Source organism: Astyanax mexicanus, chromosome 19 (genome assembly GCF_023375975.1).
Source record: "Astyanax mexicanus isolate ESR-SI-001 chromosome 19, AstMex3_surface, whole genome shotgun sequence".
In the NCBI taxonomy this organism is placed as follows: domain Eukaryota; kingdom Metazoa; phylum Chordata; class Actinopteri; order Characiformes; family Acestrorhamphidae; genus Astyanax; species Astyanax mexicanus.
The window spans coordinates 43,564,627-43,592,295 of record NC_064426.1 but is presented as its reverse complement, the minus strand read 5'-3'; the positions used below and the strand labels follow the sequence as shown (position 1 = coordinate 43,592,295).

Sequence of the window (27,669 nt, the reverse complement as noted above, 5' to 3'; positions counted from 1 at the left end):
TCTCACTGCTCCTCCGGCTCCACCCGGTGGACAGTGTCAGCCATTAATCTGAGATTTAACACTGTAAACCCGTCAGATTCACTCAGCAGAAATGTGGACGACATATAATCCCAGAAATAATTGCAAAAAATTATATTACTGTCAGTTTAAGACCATTAAAATGTATATTTTAATATGATGATAAAAGAATAACACATTAAAACATTTAAAGCCTTATTAAAGACAACAATTAAGACAATTGCAATTAATCATAGTTTAGGGAATATATCATCGCTGTACAATGAAAAACACTTCTCCATTTTTGTTGATTTTTAGTTTACTACATAATTTGAACAGACAAACTGTCCCTCACACTGTGCCAAAATTTATTGATGAACAAACTAATAGAATTACTTCAAAATGACCGGATTTTTTTTTTTTTTTTTATTGACTTCCATTGAACAGACTGGTGGAGGAGAACATGATGCCAAGATGCATGAAAACTGATTAAAAACCAGGGTTATTCCACCAAATATTGATTATTTCTGAACTCTTAAAACTTTATGAATATGAACTTGTTTTCTTTGCATTATTTGAGGTCTGAAAGTTCTGCATCTTTTTTGTTATTTCAGACATTTCTCATTTTCTGTAAATAAATGCGCTAAATTACGATATTTTTAACAGTAAAAAATATTAAGATTAATAACTGTGACTCACAATAATTCACAATAATTTATGTGACAATATATTGTCCCCCCCACAAAAAAGATTTTTTTTGAATAGGTATATGTTTTTACACAGTATATATTATCATTATGCCTGCACAACATGCAAACATTAGAAATTATAATCTGATTTCGGCACATACATTACTTAGCAACCACCTAGCAACACTTTAGCAACCACCTGGAAACACCATAGCAACCACCACAGATACCACAGCTACCAACATGGATACTATAGAAACATCTTAGCAACCACCTAGGAATACTTACATGACGTGAGATATGCCTCATTTATAACAATAACAGATTTATCACAATACGATAAAATATATATATATATTTTTTTATTTCTCAGTCCTGTATCATCAATATATAATCAGGGAAACCCATGCATGATAACTGGCTCATAATATGCTTTTCTTTATAATAATTCTAATACAGCAATAACTGTTTGTTTAAATTACATAATTAAAGAATTACTGCAGAAGCTTTAATGCTTTTTAACATAATAAAAGTTAAATGACTCCTTATTACAAACGTGTGTGCATTAGGGCTGCAACCATTAGTCGATATAATCGACAATGCCCAAACACAACAGATTACATATTTAAATCACTAAATATCAGTACTTTCCACGTTTAAACAACGTGTGGACATTTAAATGCCTTTTAAATCTCACGTTTAGCTGTTTTTCTGTTGTTTTTAGAGATGGAGGACATGGCAGAAATAATCGTTGACTAATCGACTAATCGAGAAAAAAAAAAAAAAAAAAAAAACGATCATCAGATTAGTCGACTATCAAAATAATCATTAGTTGCAGCTCTAGTAAAACTAAAATTCAAAGGATGTCCTCACCCTCTTGTCCTCGTCCCCTCACTCTCCTCATCACTCTAAACATGTCTCTCAGACAGATACAGCTCATCACTTTACGCTGATGGACAGCACTGTATCAGAGATCAGCGTGACCCATCGCAACAGAAAATCCCAGATCTGAGTCAGCCCGGCCCGATTACTCAGTCCAGTACTGGGTTAAACAGTGGAGAATGATTTAATACTGCGTTTCTGAACCGCGCTTATTCAGGGCGACCCGAGAGGACAGTGACACGGTCTGTAGTCATGCAGTATCCGTTATCTCACCGCAGTCTGACTGTACTCTTATTACCGGAAACACTAGCTACACCCTGATCCCTGATTTAGACATGATCCATAGTTTTGAGAGCCCTCTGGTGTCTAATTTGTGGGGTAAATTTAGTTAAAGCAAGGTTGTGTATTGGAAAGAACTTAATATACTGAATTTAATATAGTTAAAAATTGGTGAATTATATCATTTTCTAATTAGCCAATTCTGAGAGCTAATCAGATCATATCTCGGAGCTGATGATTACAGCAGTGCAATAATAGTGCTAGAAGAGTTTTAACCTCACTAATTAGACGATAGCTCTCTAGACAGTGCTTCTTTAAGAGCATACAGTGAGTAGCAGAGCTAACAAACACCACTAACCAGAGTGTTAAGCTCTGGATAAGCAGCTCTTTTCGGCTAGGTTTTTCAGCAGATCATTATCTATATTTTTGGTGGATCTGGAGTGTGTGTTAAAGGAGTGTGTGTTACAGGAGTGTGTGTGTTACAGAAGTGTGTGTTAAGGGAGTGCGTGGAGGCTGGACAGACCAGGCCTCCCTAAAGCAAACAGGATCCGTGCCGGACCGTGAGGGATTTGTACCGTAAACTTCCTGCAGTGTGTGACCGGAGAACAACCCTGAGGATCAGCCTAAATAAAAATACACAGTACCAGTCAAAAGTTTGGACACATTTTCTCATTCAGTTTTCTTTCTTTTTATGATTTTCTACATTGTAAATTAAATGTTAAAATCTATATTAAAGCTCTACAGAAACAAATGCTTAATTATATTTAATAATAAACCAGAACCTGTTTTCTACTTTAGATTCTTCTAATAAGAGTTGCATAATTTCATATGTGTCCCTTAATCGTTTTTATGTCTTTCCTATGAACCTACAGTGTGGAAAATACATTAAATAAAGAAATATATAAGACAAACACTGAATGAGAAGAGTTGTGTCCAAACTTTTGACTGGTGCTTTATGTACTGTATATATAGAACTAAACACACACACACTCAGCAGCTATATTAAGCTTAATTGGGGGGGGAAAAGCCCACACACTTCCGACTGGCGATGCTCCACAGGAAGCCAAACACACATGCACACACTCACTAAAATAACTGTTTTCAGGTGTACTATATATTTTCAGAGGAATAAATACAATAAAAAATATTATTGTCATCTTAACAACATTTTATGCCACTGAAATAATTATAATTTAATAGAATACTCATACAGTTACATAGTTTTTATGAGTAATTCTTAAGAATATTTAGTCATTCCAATTGAAATACAATTTAAAAAAAAAATCCTGTAAGTCAAGTGATTCTTGACTAGATCTGTAATATTGTGATTGAAGTGGCCGATTATAGGGGCCACCATGCAACTAGAGCTGCAACTAATGATTATTTCAGTAGTTGACTAATCTGATGATAATTTATTTGGTTAGTTGATTTGTCAATGATTATTTCTGCCATGACCTTAATCTTTAAAAACAACAGATAAAAGCTAAACATGAGATTAAAAAGGCATTTAAAAGTCTAGTTGTTGTTAAAACATGTTAAGTGCTGATATTTAGTAAATATGTAATCTGTTGTGTAACGATTAATCAACAAAGACATTTTTAGTCGACAAATTTAACTAATCGACATTGTGGATTATTTTGATTAATCGTTGCAGCCCTACATGCAACAAAATGAAATAGAATCAGAAATAAAACAAAAAGTAGACATACCGGCTCTTCTACATTAACCCTCCTGTTAATAAATGTTCATTTATCAACATTTTTCATTACTTATTATTCTATCTATATTTATTGCAGTGGTGTTCCTTACCTTCAACAGGTAATGCTTTAATTAGGATAATTCAGCCTCGTTTTATTTTTAATATTTCAATTCTTTATTACTTTTAAAAGACCAACATATAAAACACAATAGTTTTACATAATATATAAGCATAACATTGTTTTTGCAAATATGTGAGATAAATCATTTTCATATTATATGTTGATCACACTAATTAAGGCGAGTAGAAGAAGTTTCATACTATAAAAGTTACTTTTAACTATTTTTCCTAGATCTTCAAACTTTAAAATGTGTCAATTTGACCCAGAATACAAAATGATGGTTAACCTTGCACATCTTTTAGACAGGTAATAACACACACACACACACTCTCTAATGTTCTAATGTTAGAGTTTCTTCAGTATACGCTGAGCTGCTGCCCCTCCTCCTACACTCCTGCAGGGCTGTGGGACGGCACTTCCTGGCAGTGGGTCTGAGACGGGTTCAGTATACGTCACGGCTTCCTGTTCAGACTTTCACTCAGAAACTCGATGCAACACCAGCGACTGAGTCCACACCCTCAGTGTGGGAAGGCCCGCCTGCGCTCGCAGCATCCTGTTCCTGCAGGGTTTATACTGACACTCACGTTACTGATTATTACACTCAAACCAGCTTAAAAAGGATTATAGATCATTTACAGATGCTGTTTGTAGAGCTACAGGGATAAATCACTGTTAAATACACCGTGTTCCAACTAATTACACAAGTGATATTTTTCTCAGATTTTCCTAAATGGTTAATGCAAATGACAGTCAGTATATTTTTTTCTCCCAGTGATAACAGTAGTTTTTATTATTTAAAAACTCCACATTATTAAAGGTCTCATTCCATTGTGATCTGGAACAACATTGCTTTTGTCCAATATGATTTTGACTCCTAATTTTGAATATTCATAAACGCAAACGTATCGCCTCTGATTGGCTAACAGCACTGCGAACCCAGGAGGCAGTGAGACAAACAACAGTTAGAAACATTTAAAAATAAAAACATTTTTACACTAATAACAGTCTTTGCAATGTCATATGTTACTTTACAACATGTGTAATAATGCTAAAAGTGCAGTTCAGCCACTGACCTAGTCTTAGAGTCTCTATAAAAAAACGGCAAATCCACCGGAGATCCTATTTAAACCTATAGTTACTTACACACAGAGGTGGGGAGTCCAGGTCCAGAAAGTAAAAATCCACCCCCGGGTTTTGTTGGATGAGCTGCAGCAGAACCACAAACAAAACAAACAAAACCCCGGGGTGGATTTTTACTTTTAACTAGTGTAAACAGAACCGTTCTAAACATACACTTATCCATCTCAGTTATACTTGGCTGGTGGTGTTTTTCCTCCATAGACTAATTCTAATCATTTGTTTCTTAGCTCTGAATTACTGGGTAAAGCATATAAACACTGATGTGTTATTCACACAAATAACACATGAATGAACTGCATGCTGTTCCTAGCGCTGTTAGCTCCTATCTGCTGAGACGTCGCCGCCCGCCTGTGGGCGGTCCCGAGCCGAGGTGGGCGGGGCCATGAATACTAATTCACGGGTTGATGTAGACACGGTGCTTTTCCTGATCGACTCGTTTGTGTTTTTCTGAATATTTTCTTTTACTAGCTGCTGCAGAGAATGGAAGAGGTTGAGGAAGAGTTTCATCATGTGCAGCATCATAAACAACTCAGAGAGACCCACTGTATTTCAGAATATAAAATAACAAGAAAGAGGATTTTAGCAGAAAGAGACCTTTAAGAATCATCGGCATCAGATATTGAATCTTAAAATCGATATTAAATGGATACTTGCTGAATTATTTACTGTATGCTGAAAAAGGGCCAAGCGACGCTGACCACACTACTATAATTTGGTACCACTGACTACGCAATTTTAAAAATCCCCCCAAAAATCTGTGATTTAAGCTATTTTCTTTACAGTTTCATTAAAGTTATAAAGTTATATGAATATCGGTACATTTGCAGCCATACAGTTATATGATAATGAAACACACAACTAAAAAGATCTAAAAACCTGCAGAATCTACAGAAACAGAGAGGAAAATAATCACTGCTTATTACTACGTGTGCTCCTGGATAAGGGCTGATTATCTCTGGCCTGATCACGCCTCCCCCTCCACACACTGCAGACAGCTGGGCTGAACACCCGGCACAAGTGTTAAACTGTCACCCGCCCCCGGCACAGCCACACTCACAGCCACGCTCTCACCAACCAATGCTCAGCAAACCTCAGATTCCTCTGCTGCTACTGTTATGAAGCGCCAGAGTGCATGATATTCTTTCTATTATGTGATAAAACAATGATAAAGAGATGTGTGCTCTTAATCGCATAGTCACATGATGTGCATCACGATAGAAAAAAATTGACAACATACTTCGTAGGAAAATACGATTCCATGTTCTGTTTATAAAATGTTATGCAGTTGCATTGGTTGCAAACCAGAGGTTGCAATAATGCTACAGCAGGCCGGAGAACCAGTGGGCGTAAGCAAAGGGTGAAGGATATGTTTGAATTTGAAATGCAAGCGAATTAAAGTAAAAAGTCATAAAAAATAAACTTAAATACTTTAGTAAAGACACACAAAAACCTTTTAGTTCGATCAGTTAATTATATTTCCTCTGTTCTGCTTTGACAACAATTTCACTCAAAACTGCCTAAATAAACAAGTGATTAACTGAAAAAAGGACAGTAGGATGTTTATGCCTAGAACAGTTCAAGCAGCATTTTCCAGTGTTTACACACTTAAGAAATAAAAACAATCTCCTTATATTTTAATCGTGAATTCAGAATGGTTAGGATCCAGATCTAGTGATCAGATATTAAAGATTGTTGATTTCAAGCTCTGGCCTCTCTTTACAGCAGAGCTTTATTCAGTATGGTCTTCTATTAATTGTTTAGTTACGAAGAATACGCTAAATTCAGACTTTTGGACTTCTTAATTTAGCCAAATCAAAATAGCAAAACACAACAAAATACTTCATCATAACCGTATGTGGTCATTATTTCAGTATTATTAAACAGTCATGGTTTGCTAAAATAATGAGAATGAAAACAAATAATTGAATTGTTAATCGTAATTATTTGTATAGGAATTTATTTGTCAGCTAAAAGTTCATGATTGTGACAGCCCTACATCCAGGAATTTGAAACAGCGGGTGTGACCAACCCAGCATATTGTTTTGGCTGCTTTCAGTCTGTGTGTGCAAATAATAGGCAAATTATATTCATGGAAACTTTGCTGTGGTTTTGTTCCTTTCACATCAGGGAAATACATTAAATCAGTGTTAAATGGCTGTCCTACTCGTTAGACTAATCACAGAACTCGCTACCTGGAAAAAAATTTGCTCAGCTGAGCTTTCCAAAAGGCCCATTTAGGCTATTTAACTGTGACACTGTTGTTTTATTGAATTAGAATAATGGAGAAACCGTTTCATTGAATTAGAATAAATGCTGGAATTTTTGTTTTCTGTGAAGAGTGTTCACTGTGCAGTATAAAGTCAGGGTTGAGTAGAATTTCTAAGTTGTAAAATCAATCATGGGTAAGCAGCGCGACCTCTCAACCGGAATAGTGCCTCAAATTCAAGCCCTTCGCCAACAAGGCTTGACCCAAACTAAAATTGCTGAGCAGCTCGGCATCAGCCAGTCTTCCGTCTGCAAAGCTCTCAAGAAAAACTGCAGCAAGCGCACCAACTGTTCCGGCGTCCGAAAAACTTCTGCTCGTGACAACAAGCAGCTGAGAAAGATCGCAGTCAGCAACCGGTTCAAGTCCACTTCCGAGCTCACAGACTTGTGGAACAAGCAGACCGGCGCTGACGTCTCCAGATCAACCACTTACCGTCGTCTGCGCGAACTCGGCTTCAAATCTCGCGTTCCAGCAGTAAAACCGATGCTGAACAAGAAACAAATGGAGAAACGGCTGAAGTGGGCCAAAGAACACGGCGAGTGGACTGCTGAAGACTGGCAGAAAGTGGTCTTCAGTGACGAATCACGCTTCTGCATCTCCTTCGGTGACCAAGGTCCTCGTGTCTGGCGTCGTGGTGGCGAAACCTACAACCACGAGTGCGTGAAAAGATCCCCAGAGCGTTATGGTCTGGGGATGCATGTCCGCTCGAGGTGTAGGGAAACTCTGCTTCCTCAAGAAGACTGTCAATGCTGCCGTATATCAAGATGTTCTGGAAACGTTCCTGAGTCCGACTGTTGAGGAACAGTTCGGCGAAGAAGACTTCATATTTCAACAGGATCTTGCAACGGCTCATGCGGCAAAGTCGACCAAAGATTGGTTCACTAAAAAACAGCTTGAAGTTTTGGCATGGCCGGCCAACTCGCCTGACCTCAATGTCATTGAAAACCTTTGGGCCATCGTCAAGCGGAAAATTCGCGACAGAAAGCCTACTACGCTGGACCAACTGAAGCAGAACATCGCCACTGCCTGGGAAGCTGTGAGTGCGGAAACTTGCGACAAGCTGGTCAAATCGATGCCGCGGAGACTTCAGGCAGTCATACAAGCCAAGGGGGCAGCCACAAAATACTGAGAAAGTGATTATTGTAATTATAATAAAAATTATTCTAATTCAATGAAACGGTTTCTCCATTATTCTAATTCAATAAAACAACAGTGTCACAGTTAAATTGCCTAAATGGGCCTTTTGGAAAGCTCAGCTGAGCAATTTTTTTTCCAGGTAACGAGTTCTGTGATTAGTCTAACGAGTAGGACAGGTGCGGTGAACACCTGATTTGCTTTCTGCACAGAAAATGCATTCAAAGAATTTCATGATTGCACTATTTCAAATTATTCTAATTCGTTGACCAGCACCTGTAGTGCCAGGTACACCGTGCCAGATACACTGATGCTATAGTGCCAGGTACACTGAAGCTATAGTGCCAGGTACACTGATGCTATAGTGCCAGGTACACTGATGCTTTAGTTCCAGGTACACTGATGCTTTAGTTCCAGGTACACCATGCCAGGTACACTGATGCTATAGTGCCAGGTACACCGTGCCAGGTACACTGATGCTATAGTGCTGGGTACACAGTGCCGGGTACAGTACTGCCATAGTGCCAGGTACACAGTGTCAGGTACACAATGCCAGAGACACAGTGCCGCATAAACAGTGCTAGGTAAACGGTGCCGGGTAAACTGCTGCCGTATTGCTGGGTGTACAGTGCTGTGTACACTGGGCCAGTGCAAGTGCTAGGTAGACAGTGCCGGGTACGTTCAGCAGGTCCAGATAAGCTGATTTCTTTGGTTGTTACAGTGGGGAGGGGGAGGGTTGGGACATGCAGCTGCTTGCTTTAGGAATGGAGTGATCTGCAGATAGTTTTCAGGTGAAAAACGAGGGATGAAGTCTCAATCCATCAGATCTCAGTGTGTATTAAAGCAGGAAATGCGAGTGAGTAAACAGCAGGAGTTAATCAGCCTTCAAACGAACGTGCAGCCAGATTACAGAAACCACCAGACCGGGAATCAGCGTCTGCCTAACATTAAAAACACATTTATTCAGGGTTATAAAACACTTCCTGCCCTTCCAGCGGAGGTTAAGAGACTCTGGTTGGTGTGAAAAACACTCAGATGTGGTTTTATATATTTATTTACAACCCTATAACTCGGGCTAGTATAAAACAGGCTGTTCTCCATATGCTTAAGGACAAAGTGATTTCTATTCTATTATTCTCAATAGGTGGCCACTACAATTTACAGGACTGCCATCTTGAAGCAGGGCTGAAAGTGGGATGAGTATGTAAATATTAATGTCAGGACAGCTACAAAATAACTCACAAAATGTTTTTAGAACCGGTGTGTTTTTACTGTGCTAATGGTATCCTATACTAACCTATACAGCGCTATACTACTCTATATTACCCTATATTAATTACTTCACATTACCATACATTACGCTACTAGTGTACTAGTACCACACACTTTTATACTGCCCTATTAATCCAATATACTAACCTAAACAACCCTATACTATGCTACCTTTCCCTATTAAACCCAAATAACTCCTACACTACTCTAGTACAACTCTATACTACTCTACTAGTTCCCTATACTTCTCTCTATTACTCTATATTATCTACGCTCCTTACACTGTTCTATTAGTCCTGTGTGCTATCCTATGCAAACCTAGTCCTCTATATTACCCCATACTACGCTCTCTTCCCCAATTAATCCAACATACCTCTAATACTACTTTACTACAACTCTATACTACCCTACTAGTCCCCTATACTACCTACACTCTACTAGTCCCCTACATGGCCTATACTATCTACACTCCTCTACTCGACCCCTATACTACCTTACACTCTTTATACTGTTCTATTAGTCCCGTATGCTATCCTAGTCCTCCATTACCCTATACTACACTCTCTTCCCCAATTAATCAAACATACATCTTGTACTACTCTATTACAACTGTATACTACTTTACAAGTCCCCTATACTCTTATACTAGTCCCCTACAATGTCTACACTTTCTACCCTTCCCTACTCATCCCCTATACAACCCTATACTCCTCTATATTACCCTATACTACGCTACCATTCCCTATTAATCCCACATACCTCTTATACTATGCTATACTACCCTACTAGTCCCTTACACTACCATACACTGCTTGTACTGTCCTATTATTCCCCTATGCTTACCTATACAAAGCTATACTCCTATATATTACCCTATACTACGCTACCATTGCATAGTAAAACTACGCTTTGCTACCCTACACTCCCCTACTATTCCCCTATACTACTCCACACTCCTTATACTATCCTACTTACTGTGCTTTTAAAGAGCTGAATTGCATTACTATATATTACCATTATATCAGGACAATATATCATCCAATAACATTAGTTATCGGCATTAGAAAGGCCTCACACCTCTGCTGTAAGCAACATGTGAACTAACGGATGCTGTAACGGCTGGCCAACGGTCTAAATGCTGTGGTTCACGCCCAGGCGCTCTCGCAAGGTAATCTGAGTCATACCTTCATCACGGCGGGTTTCTCTCTCAGACTCCAACACAAAGAAACACTCATAACAAACCCGCGGGCCGGCTAACCCAACACAACAGCTGCCAAACCTACGGGCCTGTGCAGGATCAGCTTAAACAGTGCAGTGAGAAGAAAGCATGGCCTCCAAATACTTATCTAACGACCTGTTATGCCAGCTATTGTTCTTTCATGCACTCATTATGTAACTTATGAGGGCTATAATCACCCATTAAACAATAGAAGAAGAAAAAGAAGAGGTGTTGTGCTGAAAAGTCAGAATCTGGCAGGGAGGCAGAATTCAGCACAACACCTGGAAAGGTCTCTCACCAAATTCAACTGAACTGACAACATGATGTTGTCTGATACAATCCAATCCAAAATATGTCATGTTACGGCTGGACGATACTGGCAAAATTTACATCATGATATATTTCTTAAATATTATATCAAAATTTAAAGACAATTTTACCATACAATGTGTTTATCGTACTTTGACACAGAAAAAAAATCAGCATTCAAATACTTATGTTTATTCAGTTTTTGCTACACATTGTCTAAAACAGTTTTTTTACACTCTCTTTTTAAATAAAATGCAAAGTTGGGTCAGTGTTCTTTAAAGCGCCACTAAACCCCCTATTTTTTTTAGCTTAAATTTGAACAATGATTACAAAATTAAAGAGAGGGGTAAAATTGTGTAGGGGTACTAAGTGATGTATGGGTTTAGGGGCGTGGCAGGAGAAAGAGCTGATTGGCTGAGCTCCAGCAGTGTGCCTCTGATAGCGTGAGATGCAGATGGTTGGATGTCAGATTTGCATGTTGCGTCATCCTTGCCTATAGCACATTTGAACCTGTGGGAATCACGGCAATAAAAGTGTTTTTAAAGGTTAGAATTTTTTATTTGTATTTATTATTTTTTTTATTACTTTAAAGTAACACATTTAACTATAAATGAAAAAAATGTGGTGTAGCCTCTTTAAGCATTAATGAATTCACAGATATGCTTTAAAAACCATATTGTCGATTTGATAAGAACATTTACCACAAAACTATAAAATATTGATATATATTGCCAGCTCTACGCCAAGTACAGGGAAACTCAGAATGTAGTAAAGTGGGTTAGTGTGTGCAATGTGAAACCAAAACTAACTTAAATTAAATGTACACGAAGAATATAATATAAAAAACACCCCATTTCAGTACTAGAGATATAGAACTATCGTGGTTTAGAGCGTATAAGCTGTGAACTCCTGGTCAGGAAGACGGAAGCGGAGAACCCAGAGGCCTGTTTACCACAAAATCAAACATGATAATCAACTCACTGGGTGACCTAAATGAGCAGCGTCCCAAATAAACACAGATAAAGGATTTATCAGTTTTGAGGAGAGACGAAAACCAGGGTAAGACCATTTAGATAAAGATATGATCCATTTTAGTGAAATAACCATGAAGACGTCATGAAGCTTTACTGAACTATTCCCCATAAACACCACAGGGACTTTCTGAGCTAAGCTGCTCATTTATTCAGAAAGGAAATGATGAAATCAAAGCCAGAATTAAATTAATTATTACAGCGCTTCTCTCTCTGATCTCTGAAAGAGACTCTAATGCTGAAAAAGATCTTAACGCGTGGCCATGACTTATTACTACACCTTAAAGCGTGGGAACGGGATCCGAATATGTGGGCATGACTTATTTCAACATTTTAAAGCATTGGAACAGGATCCTAATGCACCAGTACAGCATTACTACAACTACAACGTATTAAAGCATGGGAAAAAGATCCTAATATGTGTGTATGACTTATTAAAGTGTGGGAATGACATTCTAATGCATGTCTACAACTTATTAAAGCGTGGGAACAAGAGCCTGATGTGTGGGAACGAGAACTTAATGCCTGGGTACGACTTATTACTATGACATAATAAAGCATAGAAATTAGATCCTAATGGGTGGCCATGACTTATTAGTACAACTTATTAAAGAAGCGGGAATGAGATCCTAATGCATAGCTACAACTTATTAAAAGGAGGGATAACATCCTAATGTGCAAGTATGACTTCTTAAAAGCATGGGAACTGGATCCTAATGCATGCGTACGACTTATTAAAGCTTTGGAACAATATCCTAATGTGTGGCCATGACATTTATTATTAGGGCATGTGAACAAGATAATAAAAGTTGTGGGGATGACTTACATAGCCAGGCTTTATTTTCTTATTCGTCCATACTACTTAATTATCTCGTTCCTACGCCTTAATATGTAATTGCCACTATTATTTCATTTCATTTACTTATTTATTTTAACTAATTAGCGTTTTCTGTTAAGTGGTTGTTTCATGTTGTTTAAGTTATGTTGATTAAATATCAGAATTTCAACCAAAGATGCTATGAGGCAACGTTAAATAAAGTTTAAGGTAGTTTTTCAATGATCAACCTTAAAAGACGTAAATAACCAAAATATTCACGTCTATTAAATTTTTTAAAATGTTACTAGCGTACACAGCGTAAACAGCGTAGCGCTAGTTAGTTAGCGTTAGCTAGTTAACGCTAGCTAAACAACTTTTGCTCGGTTTGCGTTACATACTTCGGTAGTTTAGCTGTTTAAAACAGGTTTACAGCGAAATAACACGACAAACAACCCGATAAACACCGTTAAACCACGGTAAACTCGGTTAAATGGGTTTAATGTAACCCTTTTCAGTAAACTCGGCGTGTTTCGGTGTTTAACCGGAGTCTGAGGTAAATTAGCGCTAATCAGCGCGGAGTGATTTCTCTACACTCACCGACTCCGTCCTCTGATTTCAGCACCATGGCGCCTCTTCCGGTAATCCTCAGCCCCGGGAAATAATCACAGTCCGGTTAACCGGTGGAAACGGCGAGAGTTCCGAACTTTTGGCCGAAAGTTTCGCTGATAAACTCGTAACTCCGGACTCGGTACCCGGGCGGAGCCGCGCTGCTGCTGCTGTGAGAAGACTGCAGTCCGCTTTCGGGGGCGTGGCTTCGCCCGTTTGCGTCACGCCGGAAGGACCAATCGTGCTGTCCAGTCACAACTCAAGAGCCAATCAAATGTTGAGGAGAAAGTAAAGTACCGGGCTGGGGTAAAAACAAGTAAAGACCCGGATGACGCGTTCATAGCATGCGTGTGAAGGCCCTGGAGCTGCGCGTGGTGTTCAATTACACACACACACACACACACACACTATACATCACTACATACCACACACACACACACACACACACTATACATCACTGCATACCACACACACACTATACATCACTACATACCACACACACACACACACACTATACATCACTACATACCACACACACACACACACACTATACATCACTACATACCACACACACACACTATACACACACTATACATCACTACATACCACACACACACACACACACACTATACATCACTACATACCACACACACACACACATCACTACATACCACACACACACACACAATGCACTACACACAATACATCACACACAGACACACTATACAGTATACACACACATCATTACATACTACACACACACAAAATGCACTACACACAATACATCACACACACACACACACACACTATACAGTATACACACACAACACCATTACATACTACACACACACACACTATACACTACACACACTATTAACTACATAAACATTATACACTATACAGTATACACACTATATACCGCACACACACTATATACTATACAGTATACACACACTATACACTTAAGCACAGCGATCTGTTTGGTTATAAACACTCCGCCAGCTAAAATATGTGGGCGGAGTAATACATGAAGAGCTTCGGTTACAGTGCATTACCGGCTTACAACGGCACTCATAGAACGCCTCTCAGCCAATCACATTGCAGGGTCGGAACTAACTGTAGTATACTATACAGTATACACAAAGTATACACAAACACAATAGAAAATACACACTATACACCTTATACACACACTATACACTATACAGTGAGAAACATAGAAACAGTAAAAGAGAGAGAGAGAGAGAGATATTACAATTAATAAAATGCAAAACAAATAAAAAATAAATCTTTAATTAAATTCCAAATTCTCAAAAATATTGTTTTTATAAAAAAGAACATCTGGCTGACCCACATGGAAGCAGCTTTAGCCTTTAGCTCAGATTAAGGACTGAGTCTCAGTTTCGGCAGAGAAGGGAGAATTAAAGGAGGTCTGACAGGTAAAGAACTGCAGTAATATAATAATTGATAAGCTAAAGATAAAATAAAAATGTAAATAAAATAACTTATCTAGTGTATAGCTATTTTTCTGAGTAGTCTACTGTTCTATAGGTTGGCTTTATGAGAGGCAGGTAAAGGAAGGTGAACACTGGCATGGATATGATGTTTATCTGACATATGGAGGCGTGTTTCTGCTTGCGGTTGTATAAAGTAAGGTTAAAAGAATGGCAAACTGAAACAGGAAGAACAGGGTAAGTTTCTACAATATACAGTGAGCGACATGGTACATGGTACACAATAACAATCTTAAGAAAAAGCATCCTCAAGAGCAGTCGCAAAAAAGACCATCAAAAAAGTTATAATGATGAAACTGGCACTCATCAGGGCCGCCCCAGGAAAGGATAGAAGAATAAGAGTTTCCTCTGTTGTACAGAATAAGTGTAACAGCTCCCCAGATAAGAGAACCTAAATAATTCTTCACAAAGTATTTTGGTTTATTGAACAGTTTTATTTAAAGATCCTATTCCATCATTTTAAAAAATCATTTTAAATGTCTAGTTTTGCCTCTAATATGAATAAATGCTATGTGAGCAGTTTTTTGTGCTCCGGTGTTTCTATTTAGCCCTGCTTTAGACCACTGAAGTAGAGGCTCTTGCTAATAAATACTCGTACACAAATATATTGCCTCTGATTGGCTAAAGGCACTGCGGCAGAGAATGCCTACCTGCCTTCCCTCCACAGTCAATTTTAAAGATCTAAAACTTAAAGAACAAAATGTTTTTTTAGAGATACAGCCTTAGTTATAAGGATATAGCACTACGTTTTTGGTAATATCATAAAGTCCGATGTGAACAGCGCCTGCTTTGAGCAGTGTTCTTTCGAGTTGTGCTGTCTTGTGAAACCATGCTTCCCTAGTGTTTATTTAAGGTCTTGGTAAAACGCAGAATCAACCGGGGATCCAATTTAAACCTGTAGTTACTTACACAAGATAGCTAACATTAACTAGAAGCTGTAAACAGAATAAACAGAAGCTGGTACGCTCCTCCTTAGCTATAGCTTCTAATGCTGTAGCCTGGGTTCGGCGCCACCTGTTGGCGGTCCTGAGCCGAGGAGGCGAGGTCATGAAGTCACGGGTTGACGTAGTCACCCTAACATCTCTCTGATATAGTTAGATAAACTTATGTTAGCTGGATAAGTATTGGGGAGATACTGTACTCTGTCCTCTTCATTAAACTTAAGTTATATTTTATAGTAACTACAGACTTCATAAAAAAAACTGTATTTTCTTAAAGACAAACAATAATTTCAGGGAGGTTTCTCCTCGGAAAAACGTAAGAAATTAAGAAAAAAATAAATACAAGTATCCTAGAATCTCCTGAAAATAACATCCAGCCTGTGTGAATGTTTCCTAAAATATATTGTGTAATTTTTAGTTTAATATAGGTACGTCAAACTATCAAAATGTACTGCAAAACTGGTTTTAGCACCTAAATGTTTAGCTCTTAACGTCCTCACCAGTAGGAAAAACAAATGAGGGCATTAAAAAAAATAATCGCAACTAATCGAACAGCCTAAAACACTGAGGCCTGGCAGTCAACACATATATTAAACTAATGCACGACTAGGATAAGGTAGCTTGGAGCAGCAGACAACACAAAGATGGTAAGTAAGGGAGAGGCCACACCCAATATGCAAATGCATGGTGCCAGGAGCCTATGGGAAAGCTATATGAACCAACACTAAAACTAAAAGTTGGTTGAAATCACATTTTTTAATTGATTCAACATTCATTTTTGATAATATTATTTCTCCTGACTAAAACATAAAATCACTTTTTAAAGAGTGAACAAGAAAAAATGGATTTTAGTGGAAGGAAAAGCTTTAAAAGTTTACTGCAGTCGGTCTAAAATATTGACTGTAGTTTTAATTCCCCTAAAGAACGGGATCTCCGGAGAGCCGCTCAGGAAGCTGATAAGCATCGCTTTGATGAGCAGAGTAGACACGCTCGTCTGCTTCACAAAAGCCTCTGCTGTGCTTCTTCAAACCAGAACTCAGACAATACAGCCAGTGTGGAGCTCCAGCACAAAGCCCAGTTCATCATCCATCACCCCCAGTCCACCCAGTCCACCCACTGACCCACACAGTAAATACAGGCTCAGATCACTGGGACAGTCCTCCTCACACCGTACCCGAGCTCAGGCCTGAGGAACCCCGTCCTGAGTGACCTACAGTATGTAAATCTGATTCTCAGTAATAAATCTGATTATGTAAATACCATGTAAATGTGATGGTGACATATGACGCGTCTAAATGGGCTTTATTCTGGTGTTTGATGCCTCAGATCTGATTATAGAAACATTAAAACACTGATGACATTTCTGACCGCTGTCCTTCAGCTGTATTTTGTCTTTACAGACACTGACGGATTCTGCCCTTTCCCTGATGCCCCCATAGTTTAATAATGTGACTAAAGTGCCCTGTAGAGGGGCACAAACAGGGCACTACTGGTTGCCCTTGTCCACATGGTAATGTGCCCCCTATAGGGCAGGGGTTCTCAACTGGTCTCCACAGCTCAAGACCCACAATTTCACATTTATAGAATTATAGAATACCGAACAAACAAATGTATTTATTCAAAAAACAATTTAAACATACATAAACATGCAAAGTGAATTTTTGAAAAGGTCTTTTTTCATTCTTTTTAAAATGTCTATTTGTGTCTCTAGTATGAATGAATGCCTTGCGAATGCATTGTGAAAAAAATGTGCCGCGATGATCCTGTATAACACTGCTTTAGCCCAGTGGAGGAGTGGGGGAGGGGGGAGAAACGATAAGATTTTGGCTGTTGCTCATGAATATTTATTAATGCCAACATATCGCGTCTGATTGGCTAACAGCACTACGAAATCAGGAGGCACAGAGACATTTTTACACTAATAACAGTCTTTACAATGTCATATGTTACTTTACAACATGTGTAATAATGCCCACCGGAGATCCTATTTAAACCTATAGTTACTTACACACAGAGGTGGGTAGTCCAGATCCAGAAAGTAAAAAATCCACCCCGGGATATTTTAAACTAGTGTAAACAGAACTGATCTAAACATACACCTACCTATCTCAATTGTACTTGGCTGGTGGTGTTTTTCCTCCATAGACTAATTCTAACCATTTGTTAGAATTAGTCTCTGAATTACTGGGTAAAGTACATAAACACTGATGTGTTATTCGCACAAATAACACAGGAATGAACTGCATGCTGTTCCTAGCGCTGTTATCTCCTATCTGACGAGACGGCGTCGCCGCCCAGCTTCAGCTCTGCCTGTGGGCGGTCCCGAGCCGAGGTGGGCGGGGCCATGAATACTAATTGACAGGTTGATGTAGACACAGTGCTTTTCCTGATCGTTTTTTTTTCTGAATATTTTCAGAATTCTTTTTTTTTTTTACTAGCTGCTGCAGACAATGAGGAAGAGTTGTGCAGCATCCTAAACAACTCAGAGAACTACTGTATTTCAGAATAAAATAAAATTAAATTAAATATCAAAACTTTACACAACACACAGGGCCACAAAATTAGATATTTCACTTCTCTCCATTCAGAGTACATTATTTTTTTCCCCCCAAATAAAAGACGAGTACAACATCAGATTAGCATTAATTATGTGTCATTATTTTATGTATTTATTTTTTATAAGCTGCCCCTGAGCCTCCAAGAACGTGTCCGTGGCACACTTTTGGGTCCACGACCCAACAGTTTAGAATAGCTGCTTTAGAGTACATGGTAAATAATACTGAACAATTTTGGTGTATAAAACATTACACAAATGTCATAAAAGGCCCCTTAAACTGTGTTTATATATTAGTGTGTTTAGTAGCCTTTTAAACTTTCACTGCAGTTATTTCTGTACCAACAAAAACTCCAGACAAAGGAAAGATCCTGAACTGTTCCTGACTGCGAACTTCGCCTTGTTATCACAATGGTGTGTGCACACACACACACGCACACACACACACACGTACGGCTATTTGTGGAATGTTATTTTTCCCTTTATTGTTCCTGAAGGACGTGGCGGTTTGTATTGTGTTGAGGAATGTGATTGTTAAGAGTGTGGGAGAGAAGTCCTGCTAAATACTCTTCACTCCACAATAACACCACACTGTTTACGAGGAGAGTATATATACTCTAATACTCCAATACTCCAATTCGATCTATTGATCTATATATAGCGGACCGGTCAATTGTGAATCACGGATCTGGATTTAGGGCATGTTGGTGTGTCTTTGGTATCATGAGGGCTCAAAAATATGCTTTGCTCGACTCAAAATGCACAAAAGTCATGTACTAATTCTCTTTATTAATTATGGGTGTGGTTAATTTTGGGCGTAACGTGAAATAATAAACCAATCAGCTTTTCTCTTGCTCATCATTCTCTTTAAGAGTCAGGTGAGCTCTGACTTTGGCACATTTATATCTTAACAGTGTGGCACTTTGTGCATCTGAGAAGAGGAAACTGAGCTGTTCATTAACGCTGTGAAAAAAATGTGAGAGCATCTAAAAATGATGAGTTTCTTTGATTTTACCAAATTGAAAACCTCTGGAATATAATCATTCCAAGACATGAACTCTCTTTTATTCCCCGTGCTCTTAAATTGTATTTCAAGTGACTTACTTAGTTTTATGTATTAGACTTTTTTATGGTAATGCTCTAAAGTTAATCGTTTCTGTTTTGATACTGATTGTTGAATATTTGACACATTTCAGGTCTCACTGCTTAAAAATAGTTTTTATGCTGTTGTGTCCTGCCTTGTCAAATTTAATAAATGAAATGAAATGAAATCAAGAGGAAGATGGATGATCAGAAGCCTTTAAATCAAGATGAGAGATCATTTCAGTTTCTCTGATTTTGCTATTTATAGGTTTATGTTTGAGTAAAATGAACATTGTTGTTTTATTCTATAAACTACAGACAACATTTCTCCCAAATTCCAAATAAAAATATTCTCATTTAGAGCATTTATTTACAGAAAATGAGAAATGACTGAAATAACAAAAAAGATGCAGAGCTTTCAGACCTCAAATAATGCAAAGAAAACAAGTTCATATTCATAAAGTTTTAAGAGTTCAGAAATAATCAATATTTGGTGGAATAATTCTGGTGGTTTTTAATCACAGTTTTTTTCATGCATCTTGGCATCATGTTCTCCTCCACCAGTCTTACACACTGCTTTTGGATAACTTTATGCTGCTTTACTCCTGGTGTAAAAATTCAAGCAGTTCAGTTTGGTGGTTTGATGGTTTGTGATCATCCATCTTCCTCTTGATTATATTCCAGAGGTTTTCAATTTGGTAAAATATTTTTTTCCAGAGCTGTAGATGTTAAAATGTGATGTTAAAAGTTTCTGTCGTTCTCTCTCCTTTATAAAGGAGCCTTATTTTAAAGTGTTACTCATCGTTGTTCAGGCGCCTCTCAGTGGTCGCTGCGTCTCAGTGCATCCTCAGTACTGAAACCTCACTGTACTCCACTCTAAAAACCTAGATGACGACCCAGCTGGGCTGATCTAATCTATTTTAAGTAGGACACAAATGATAATATGAGGTAGCACAACCATAAAAGCATGGCAGTCGGCCCCTGGAAGCAGAGGAATATCTGCAATTACGGCAGTAATTGGCTCATTTTTCTTAGTTTGCAGACGTCTCCCTCCTTCAGCAGCCGATTCTGGAGGATAATCAATGTTCTCGATGCTGAAACCAGGAGACACGTCAGAAACACAGTGAGGATCGTTCTCTCCAGCAGGAAAAATGATGTAAGAAGAAAAGGGTGGAAAGATACACAGAGAGATATCAATTGGTCGTGCCTTAAAGACCGAGGTATTCATCAATACTATAGAACAATTAGTGCTGTGTACAGGCAGGATACAATATGTATCACAATATAGGGGTCATGATATAATGCAATTTATTGCAATAAGTTAAAAAAGTGATGTATTACAATTACAGCTATTCACTGTATACCTGTAACTCTACCTCTTCACTACTTTACTTTAACTGATGCTCTCAAACTTTAATATTAAGAGACAAGAAATTCAAGTAATTAACTCTTGATGAGTTCAGCACAGCTGTTAACTGAAAGCCTGAATTCCAGGTGATTCTACATCATAAAACTGACTGAGAAAATGCAGATTTGTAAAACTGATCATCTAAGAATGTAAAATATAAAACAAATGTTTACTAAATTTCATGTTTTTCATCATAGTTTGGATGACTTTAGTATTAATTTGCAATGCAGAACATTTTAAATTAATAAAAAAAAAAAACACTGAATTTAACCCTTGTGTGGTGTTCGGGTCTGTGGGACCTGTTTTCTTTTTTCATCAAATGATACAAAAAAAATGTTTTTTTCTAACTCAAACTCATTGGCATTGGCTCACTTTTTGTAAAAACATATATCAAAACACATTTTCGATAAACACACACTGTACACCCCCCCCCCCCCCACACACACACACACATTTATATTACATACAGTATGTTTGGCCAAGGGCTAATAAACATTGCTTCATTTGTAAATTTGAAACTAAACAAATTTTCTACTCAAATCTTGAGTTTAATTCATTTTCTTTTACATTTTATTAAAAAACTAATAAAAAAAGAGTAGCACTTTTTGAAAGAAATGTAACATAAGAAAGGTAAAGGGCAAATATTAACCATGTAAGCTGTTTATATTGCTTGCAATTTAGGTGAAGCGAGCATGTGTAAAGCATTTTAATGTAAAATTGCTTAATTTTGCTGAATTAAATACAAGTAACAAAGTAAACGAGTAACAAAAATATGAACACCACACAAGGGTTAAGGTGTGTCGCAACATTTTGTTAGAAATTAAGCCAAAAATGTCCGCCATGTTGTCAAATTTTCAACCAGAGTCTGTGCAGTATGGACCAGAAGCAGAGGCAGACTCGCCGACTCATTGGACAAAACTGGTCAAATGATCAGATTATACTTACATTACTATACTATTCTTACTAGAATACTGTAACGGGTCGGTACAGAGCGTTACAGCACGACCTTAGTAACTGTTTGGCCGTTTCTGTGAAAAAGCGGCCATTGGGTTTATTGAGTGCAGTGGATCTGTTGAGTGTGTGTGTGTGTGTGTGTCAACATGACCTAATTGATCAGTGCTTTATATCAGGAGTGTGAAATGTGGTGTTCCGGTGATGAGAGCTCCTCTATTAAAGTGTGAGATTGGTCTTGAGTCATTCTATACTCAGTATCGTGAGGCCGTGACTAATATTTTTATTATAACTCCACCACGGCAAGGTTACAACCACGGCTTCCTTACTGCAAGGACACAGATCTCTTATCTGCACCGCTCTGTTATCTACCAGCAGTAGCAGAGCTGACCTACTGTAACTGGCACTGGGAAAAAAATTACTGAAATGAGTTTCTTTGATTTTACCAAATTAAAAACCTCTGGAATATAATCAAGAGGAAGATGGATGATCACAAACCATCAAACCACCAAACAGAACTGCTTGAATTTTTGCACCAGGAGTAAAGCAGCATGAGGTTATCCAAAAGCAGTATGTAAGACTGGTGGAGGAGAACATGAGAACAATGTTGTCTGTAGTTTTTTTTGGAATAAAACAACAATGTTCATTTTACTCAAATATAAACCTATAAACGGAAAATGAGAAATAGCTAAAATAACCAAAAAAAGATGCAGAACTTTCAGATTACAAATAATCAATATTTGGTGGAATAACCCTGTTTTTTAATCACAGTTTTTTTTTCATGCATCTTGGCATGATCATCATGCTCTCCTCCACCAGTCTTACACACTGCTTTTGGATAACTTTATGCTGCTTTACTCTTGGTGCAAAAATTCAAGCAGTTCAGTTTGGTGGTTTGATGGTTTGTGATCATCCATCTTCCTCTCGATTATATTCCAGAGGTTTTTAATTTGGTAAAATCAAAGAAACATAATTTTTAGGTGCTCTCTTATTTTTTTCAGAGATTTAAGTATATATAGAACAGTGAGTTTTATAAATGTTTTTGTGATTGGTGACTATTCCACGTTTTCTAATCGTCATCTTTTACCCTCAGTCTCTCTCAGGTGAGCAGTTTTGGTTGGGTGGAGGTAAAGGAGGAACCGAGTTCTGATCTCCTTTCATTTCTAACACATGATGGAGATACGAGGGGAGGGGAACGGCGGGTGGGGGGGGGTTTAAGGCAGACACCAAACAGTCAGACTGAGCTTTGAACGAATCGGCTTTGAGGATCCCTGTTTGGATTCCCCACAATGGAGAGGCTTTGAAGTGTCAGTCAGAGCGACGCTCAGAAACTCTTAGTGCTCAGCGTGAGTCTCAATATCCTCCACCCATCACCCCCCCGCCTCCATCATATACATATAATACATACACCCCCCAAAAACTGTCCATCTGTATTAATATCCCCTCACTATATTTCTATTTATTCTACCTATTTTCTATTTTTTATCACCTGCAGTCTACAAACACTTATAATGCTTTCAAATCTACAGTACCTTAGGGGTGTAACAGTGCAGCAAATTCACGATTTGGTTCATACCTCAGTATAAACGGTACGTTCTTTGTTCTTTTTCCGTACATTTTTGGTTCGTTTTCGGTACCTTCTCTGTATGTTTTAGGTAGTTTTTGATATGTTTTCGGTTAATTTTCGTTATGTTTTTTGTACGGTTTCAGTTCGGTTTTGGGTTTTTTTCAGTTCGTTTTCGGTACGTTTTCAGTACGTTTTCGGTTCATTTTTGGTAGGTTTTTGGTTCGTTTTCGGTTCATTTTCAGTAAGTTTTCGGTCCTTTTTCGGTATGTTTTAGGTAAATTTTTTTTATATGTTTTCGGTTCATTTTCATTACGTTTTTTTATGCTTTTGGTTTGTTTTAGGTACGTTTTTGGTACATTTTCGGTTTGCGTTTGGTACAATTTCGGTATGGTTCTTTTTTTTTCCTTTCTCATTTTCGGTACGTTTTCGGTTCCTTTTCGGTTCGCTTTGAGTTTGTTTTCAGTATGTGTTCGGTAAGTTTTCGGTACATTTTCAGTTTGTTTTCGGTGCGTTTCTGGTTCGTTTTTGGTACATTTTCGTTTCATTTTTTTGGTTTGTTTTCTTGAAAGCATGTTAGAAAGGTGCTGGGAACTAACCATGCCCCAGACCAGAGAACCACAATCTGAACTAGGCCTGTTATGAGAACTATTATATTTTCACCAAATGGTTTGATATTGATATTGTAACAAAAAGCATTGCAATTAACAATACTTTTATTACCATATTTTTTGCACTATAAGCTGCACTTAAAATTCTTTACTTTTCTTAAATATCATCAGAGCTCCTTATAATCCGGTGCTCCTTATGTATGAATTCTATCAGTCAGGTATTAAGGAGCAGTAAAGACACTCCACTGAAGTACAGAGTTATACAGGAGTTTCAGTGTAGTTCTCCAGCACCCAGACAGGAGCAGTATTAGCATTAGCCGCTAACCGTGCTAACCACTAGTTCTTTCATTGTTCAGAGATGAGTATATCTAACTGTAGTGTGTGTGTTTACCATGTTAATACAAGCTACCTGGACATTTCCAAAGAGGGTTTATGTGTGTTCAGCACACGCATGTGTTAACAATTCACTGCCGAGATAGCGATGAACGTCTGACTGTTGGCGTCTGTCTAGGTTGTATTCAGTCAGTGGAGCTCCTGTGTTTTCTGTTACCAAGATAAACAAGATAAAACTCCAGAAATGTACCTGAACACACCTCATTTCCAGAACACCACACCTATGACTTTTTAAGTTGTCAACTACTGAAATATTCATTGGTTGCAGCCGGACTCTATACCCTCCCCCTGTGTGGGCGTAACTGGGCAACACTCTCACTCGACCCATTCTTCACTTAGCCTGGCACAAAATAAAAATCACACATCACATCATCTCTCCTTCTGTCTGCAGCCTGCGATCTGGCACTGCCCAACCCCTGGAGCCACGTCAACCCTCCACAGCAACCATCACACAGCCTCAAATTACCCTCTCCCAGCCATGCCACCTTCCCTGCAGCTCTGCCACGCCACTGTTCTCCACAACACAGGTAACTGTCCGGAGTGGCAGCAAGAGAGTACTTACACATTCTGTGTAGGGCTGGGCGATATGGCCTAAAGATATATCACAATATTTCAGGGTATTTTTCCGATAACTATATTCTTAGAAATACAACAAAACTCAAGAATATATTCAAGAATATACTAATGTTGTTTTTTTCTGTTTTCAGTAGAAATATAAAATAAAGCAATTATAAAATAATAACAAATAAAAAAATAAAGTATTGTATGCAGCAAATGTAGCGCAAAGAAAGGTAAATATAGTAAATAGTAAAACCAAATAGTTTTTTTTTTTTTTTCGTCTCAAAAATGTTTGCAATATTATTGCGTATGATAAAGTATGGTACAGTTTTTGGAAAGTGCCTCATTTGAAGAGAATGCCTCATTCAGAGAGAGGCCTTGTTCTGAGAGTGCAGTGTTTGTAGAGGGCCTTGTTTGGACAAAGTGCCTCAATTGGAGAGAGTGTCTCGTTTGGAGAGAGTGCAGTGTTCAGAGAGAGTGCCTCATTTAAAGAAGGCTTTGTTTGCAGGAAGTGCCTCATTCGGAGAGAGTTCTTCGTTCAGACAGAGTGCCTTGTTCAGAGAGAAAATGCCTCATTCGGAGAGTGCCTTGTTTTGAAATATGGCCTTGTAGAGAGAGTGCCTCTTTCGGAGAGTGCCTTGGTTAGAGAGTGCCCCCATTCAGAGAGAGTGCCTCGTATAGAGAGGGCTTGGTTTAGAGAGAGTGCCTCGTTCAAAGAGTGCCTTGTTCGGAGAGTGCCTCGTTCGGAGAGAGACCCTCGTTCGAAAAGAGTACAGTGTTCAGAGAGAGTGCCATGTTCAGAGAGAGTGCCTCATTTAGAAAGAGTGTCTCGTTCAGAGAGTGCAGTGTGCAGAGAGAGAGTGCCTCTTTAGGAGAGGGCCTTGTTCAGAGAGTGCCTAATTGGGAAAGTGAGTGTTCGGAGAGTGCAGTGATCAGTGAGTGGTTGGAGAGTGCCTCGTTCAGAGAGTGAATGTTTGGCCTTTCTGCTGGTTTCGCTCCTGGAGCACTTCCTCTGCACTCTTCCTCTATTATTTGGTGCAGAAAGGGGTTATTTTCTGCGAGGCCTGGCAGATGATGGGCAGCGATTCAACTTTTGTGCTATTTTTTGAGAGGCTGAAAGAACCAAACCTAGGTGATTTATTTGGTGTCATAATCTGGACAATTGTGATTGAGACTAAAGAAACTGTGATTAAGACTCTCTAGTGTAACCCCAAGAGCACTGACGAAGACTGAGTACGCATACTACCACTAATACTACTAAGTCCAGCATGGGTATTTATACTGCTGTTAATACGACCAACAGCACAACACATTAACACCACATGATTAATAATAGTATTATTGACTAACTAAACCCCTATCTGGAAGAGATTATTTTCTCAGGGTTCATCTGTGTAAAATATTTCACACTTCTATTCTTTAGTGATAAAACTCCTGCATCCGGACTGCAATTGTAAAAACAGGAGGATCAGTGAGTTTTTAGGCTTGTTTCTTGGTCACATGACATCACGGCGTTCAGTAGCTCCTCCATTTCCACTCGCTGTTGTGTTTTTTTAATGTGGATCTCCGTGGAAACCGTGGCACGCCCAAAGTGTAATTACGGTGCGCGGCAGTGGTCAAATATCTTTTTTATTAAAGGCGAGGAGACGAAACTCAGAGATGTGCGTCCGGACGGGACTAAAATTACCGGAGGAGCACGGAGTTCAGAGAAAAACAGTAGATAATTCAGCCTGTAATTTTCTCAGAGGACGTCTGAGAAAAACACGTACATGATCGTTCTGGACGGGAATAAAATCACAGACGATAAAAACTAAAAACATAAAAGAGAAAATGACCCCAGAACCCCCAGAGAAACTAATCCCATCCGAATAGGGCCCACACTTGCATTTTGATGACAAATGTATGTAGTCATTGGTCGTGCACGCTTGAAATGCTGTCATGGTCAGAACAATTGTGATCACGAGGTCGATTGTGAAACAATCACAGCTAATCGGTGATGCTGTAGCGTGACTGCAGTCCTTGGAGAGAGAGTTGCTGAGAGGGTTTAGTCACTCAGCATATGGACAGACCTCAGCGCTGCTTAATTAATCATAACAATATGGGAATCGCTATGAGTGTGAGAGTGAGAGAACGCGAGAGAGAGAGAGAGAGAGAGATGGTGAAAAAGTGCACTATTCTGTTCTGGAGGAAAGAAAGAAGAAACATACCGTCATCCAGGCGAAAATAGCATAGCAATAGTTCTGTCTAACGAACTTTGACTCATTACATTCAGCTTAAGTTCCCCCTACTTTTACAGAACAGCAGCTAAAAAGCTAAAGTCTGTTAAGGAGAGCAGACATATGTAATCCCTCAGGCTGGAGCCGGACAGCAGGCCGAGGTTTCAGAAGAAACGCGCCGTAGGGCCTGGAGAAGTCTTGTCGCGCCTGAAGCAGCCGAGCGTGAATGTTGTATATTGGGGGGGAAAAGCGTCCACTGCTTCCTGTGAGAGTGTAGAGTTGTCCTGTTTTAGACTCTTTGCATTTATTTTGGGTGATATCTGCTCAAATTTCTCTCCATATCGTAGCTTTCATTGGCGTATTTCATAGTTTGGCTCCAATCTCATCTGTTCAATAGAACTGAAGCCAAATATGT

The 27,669-nt window shown here is 38.6% G+C and overlaps 1 protein-coding gene across 3 annotated transcripts in view; it reads right to left on the bottom strand.

Moving 5' to 3' along the window:
- cyth1a (cytohesin 1a) overlaps positions 1 to 27,669 on the bottom strand; it is a 90,540-nt gene that overhangs the window by 39,701 nt on the left and 23,170 nt on the right. Inside the window, exon 1 of one of the 3 annotated variants that reach the window (XM_049468136.1) lies at positions 13,453 to 13,666. The exons of the other annotated variants lie outside the window; for them this stretch is intronic. Coding sequence (XP_049324093.1) covers positions 13,453 to 13,480 — 28 coding nt within the window. The 5' untranslated portion in view covers positions 13,481 to 13,666. Of the gene's footprint in view, positions 1 to 13,452; positions 13,667 to 27,669 lie in introns of those variants that run through there. 3 annotated transcript variants of the gene reach the window in all.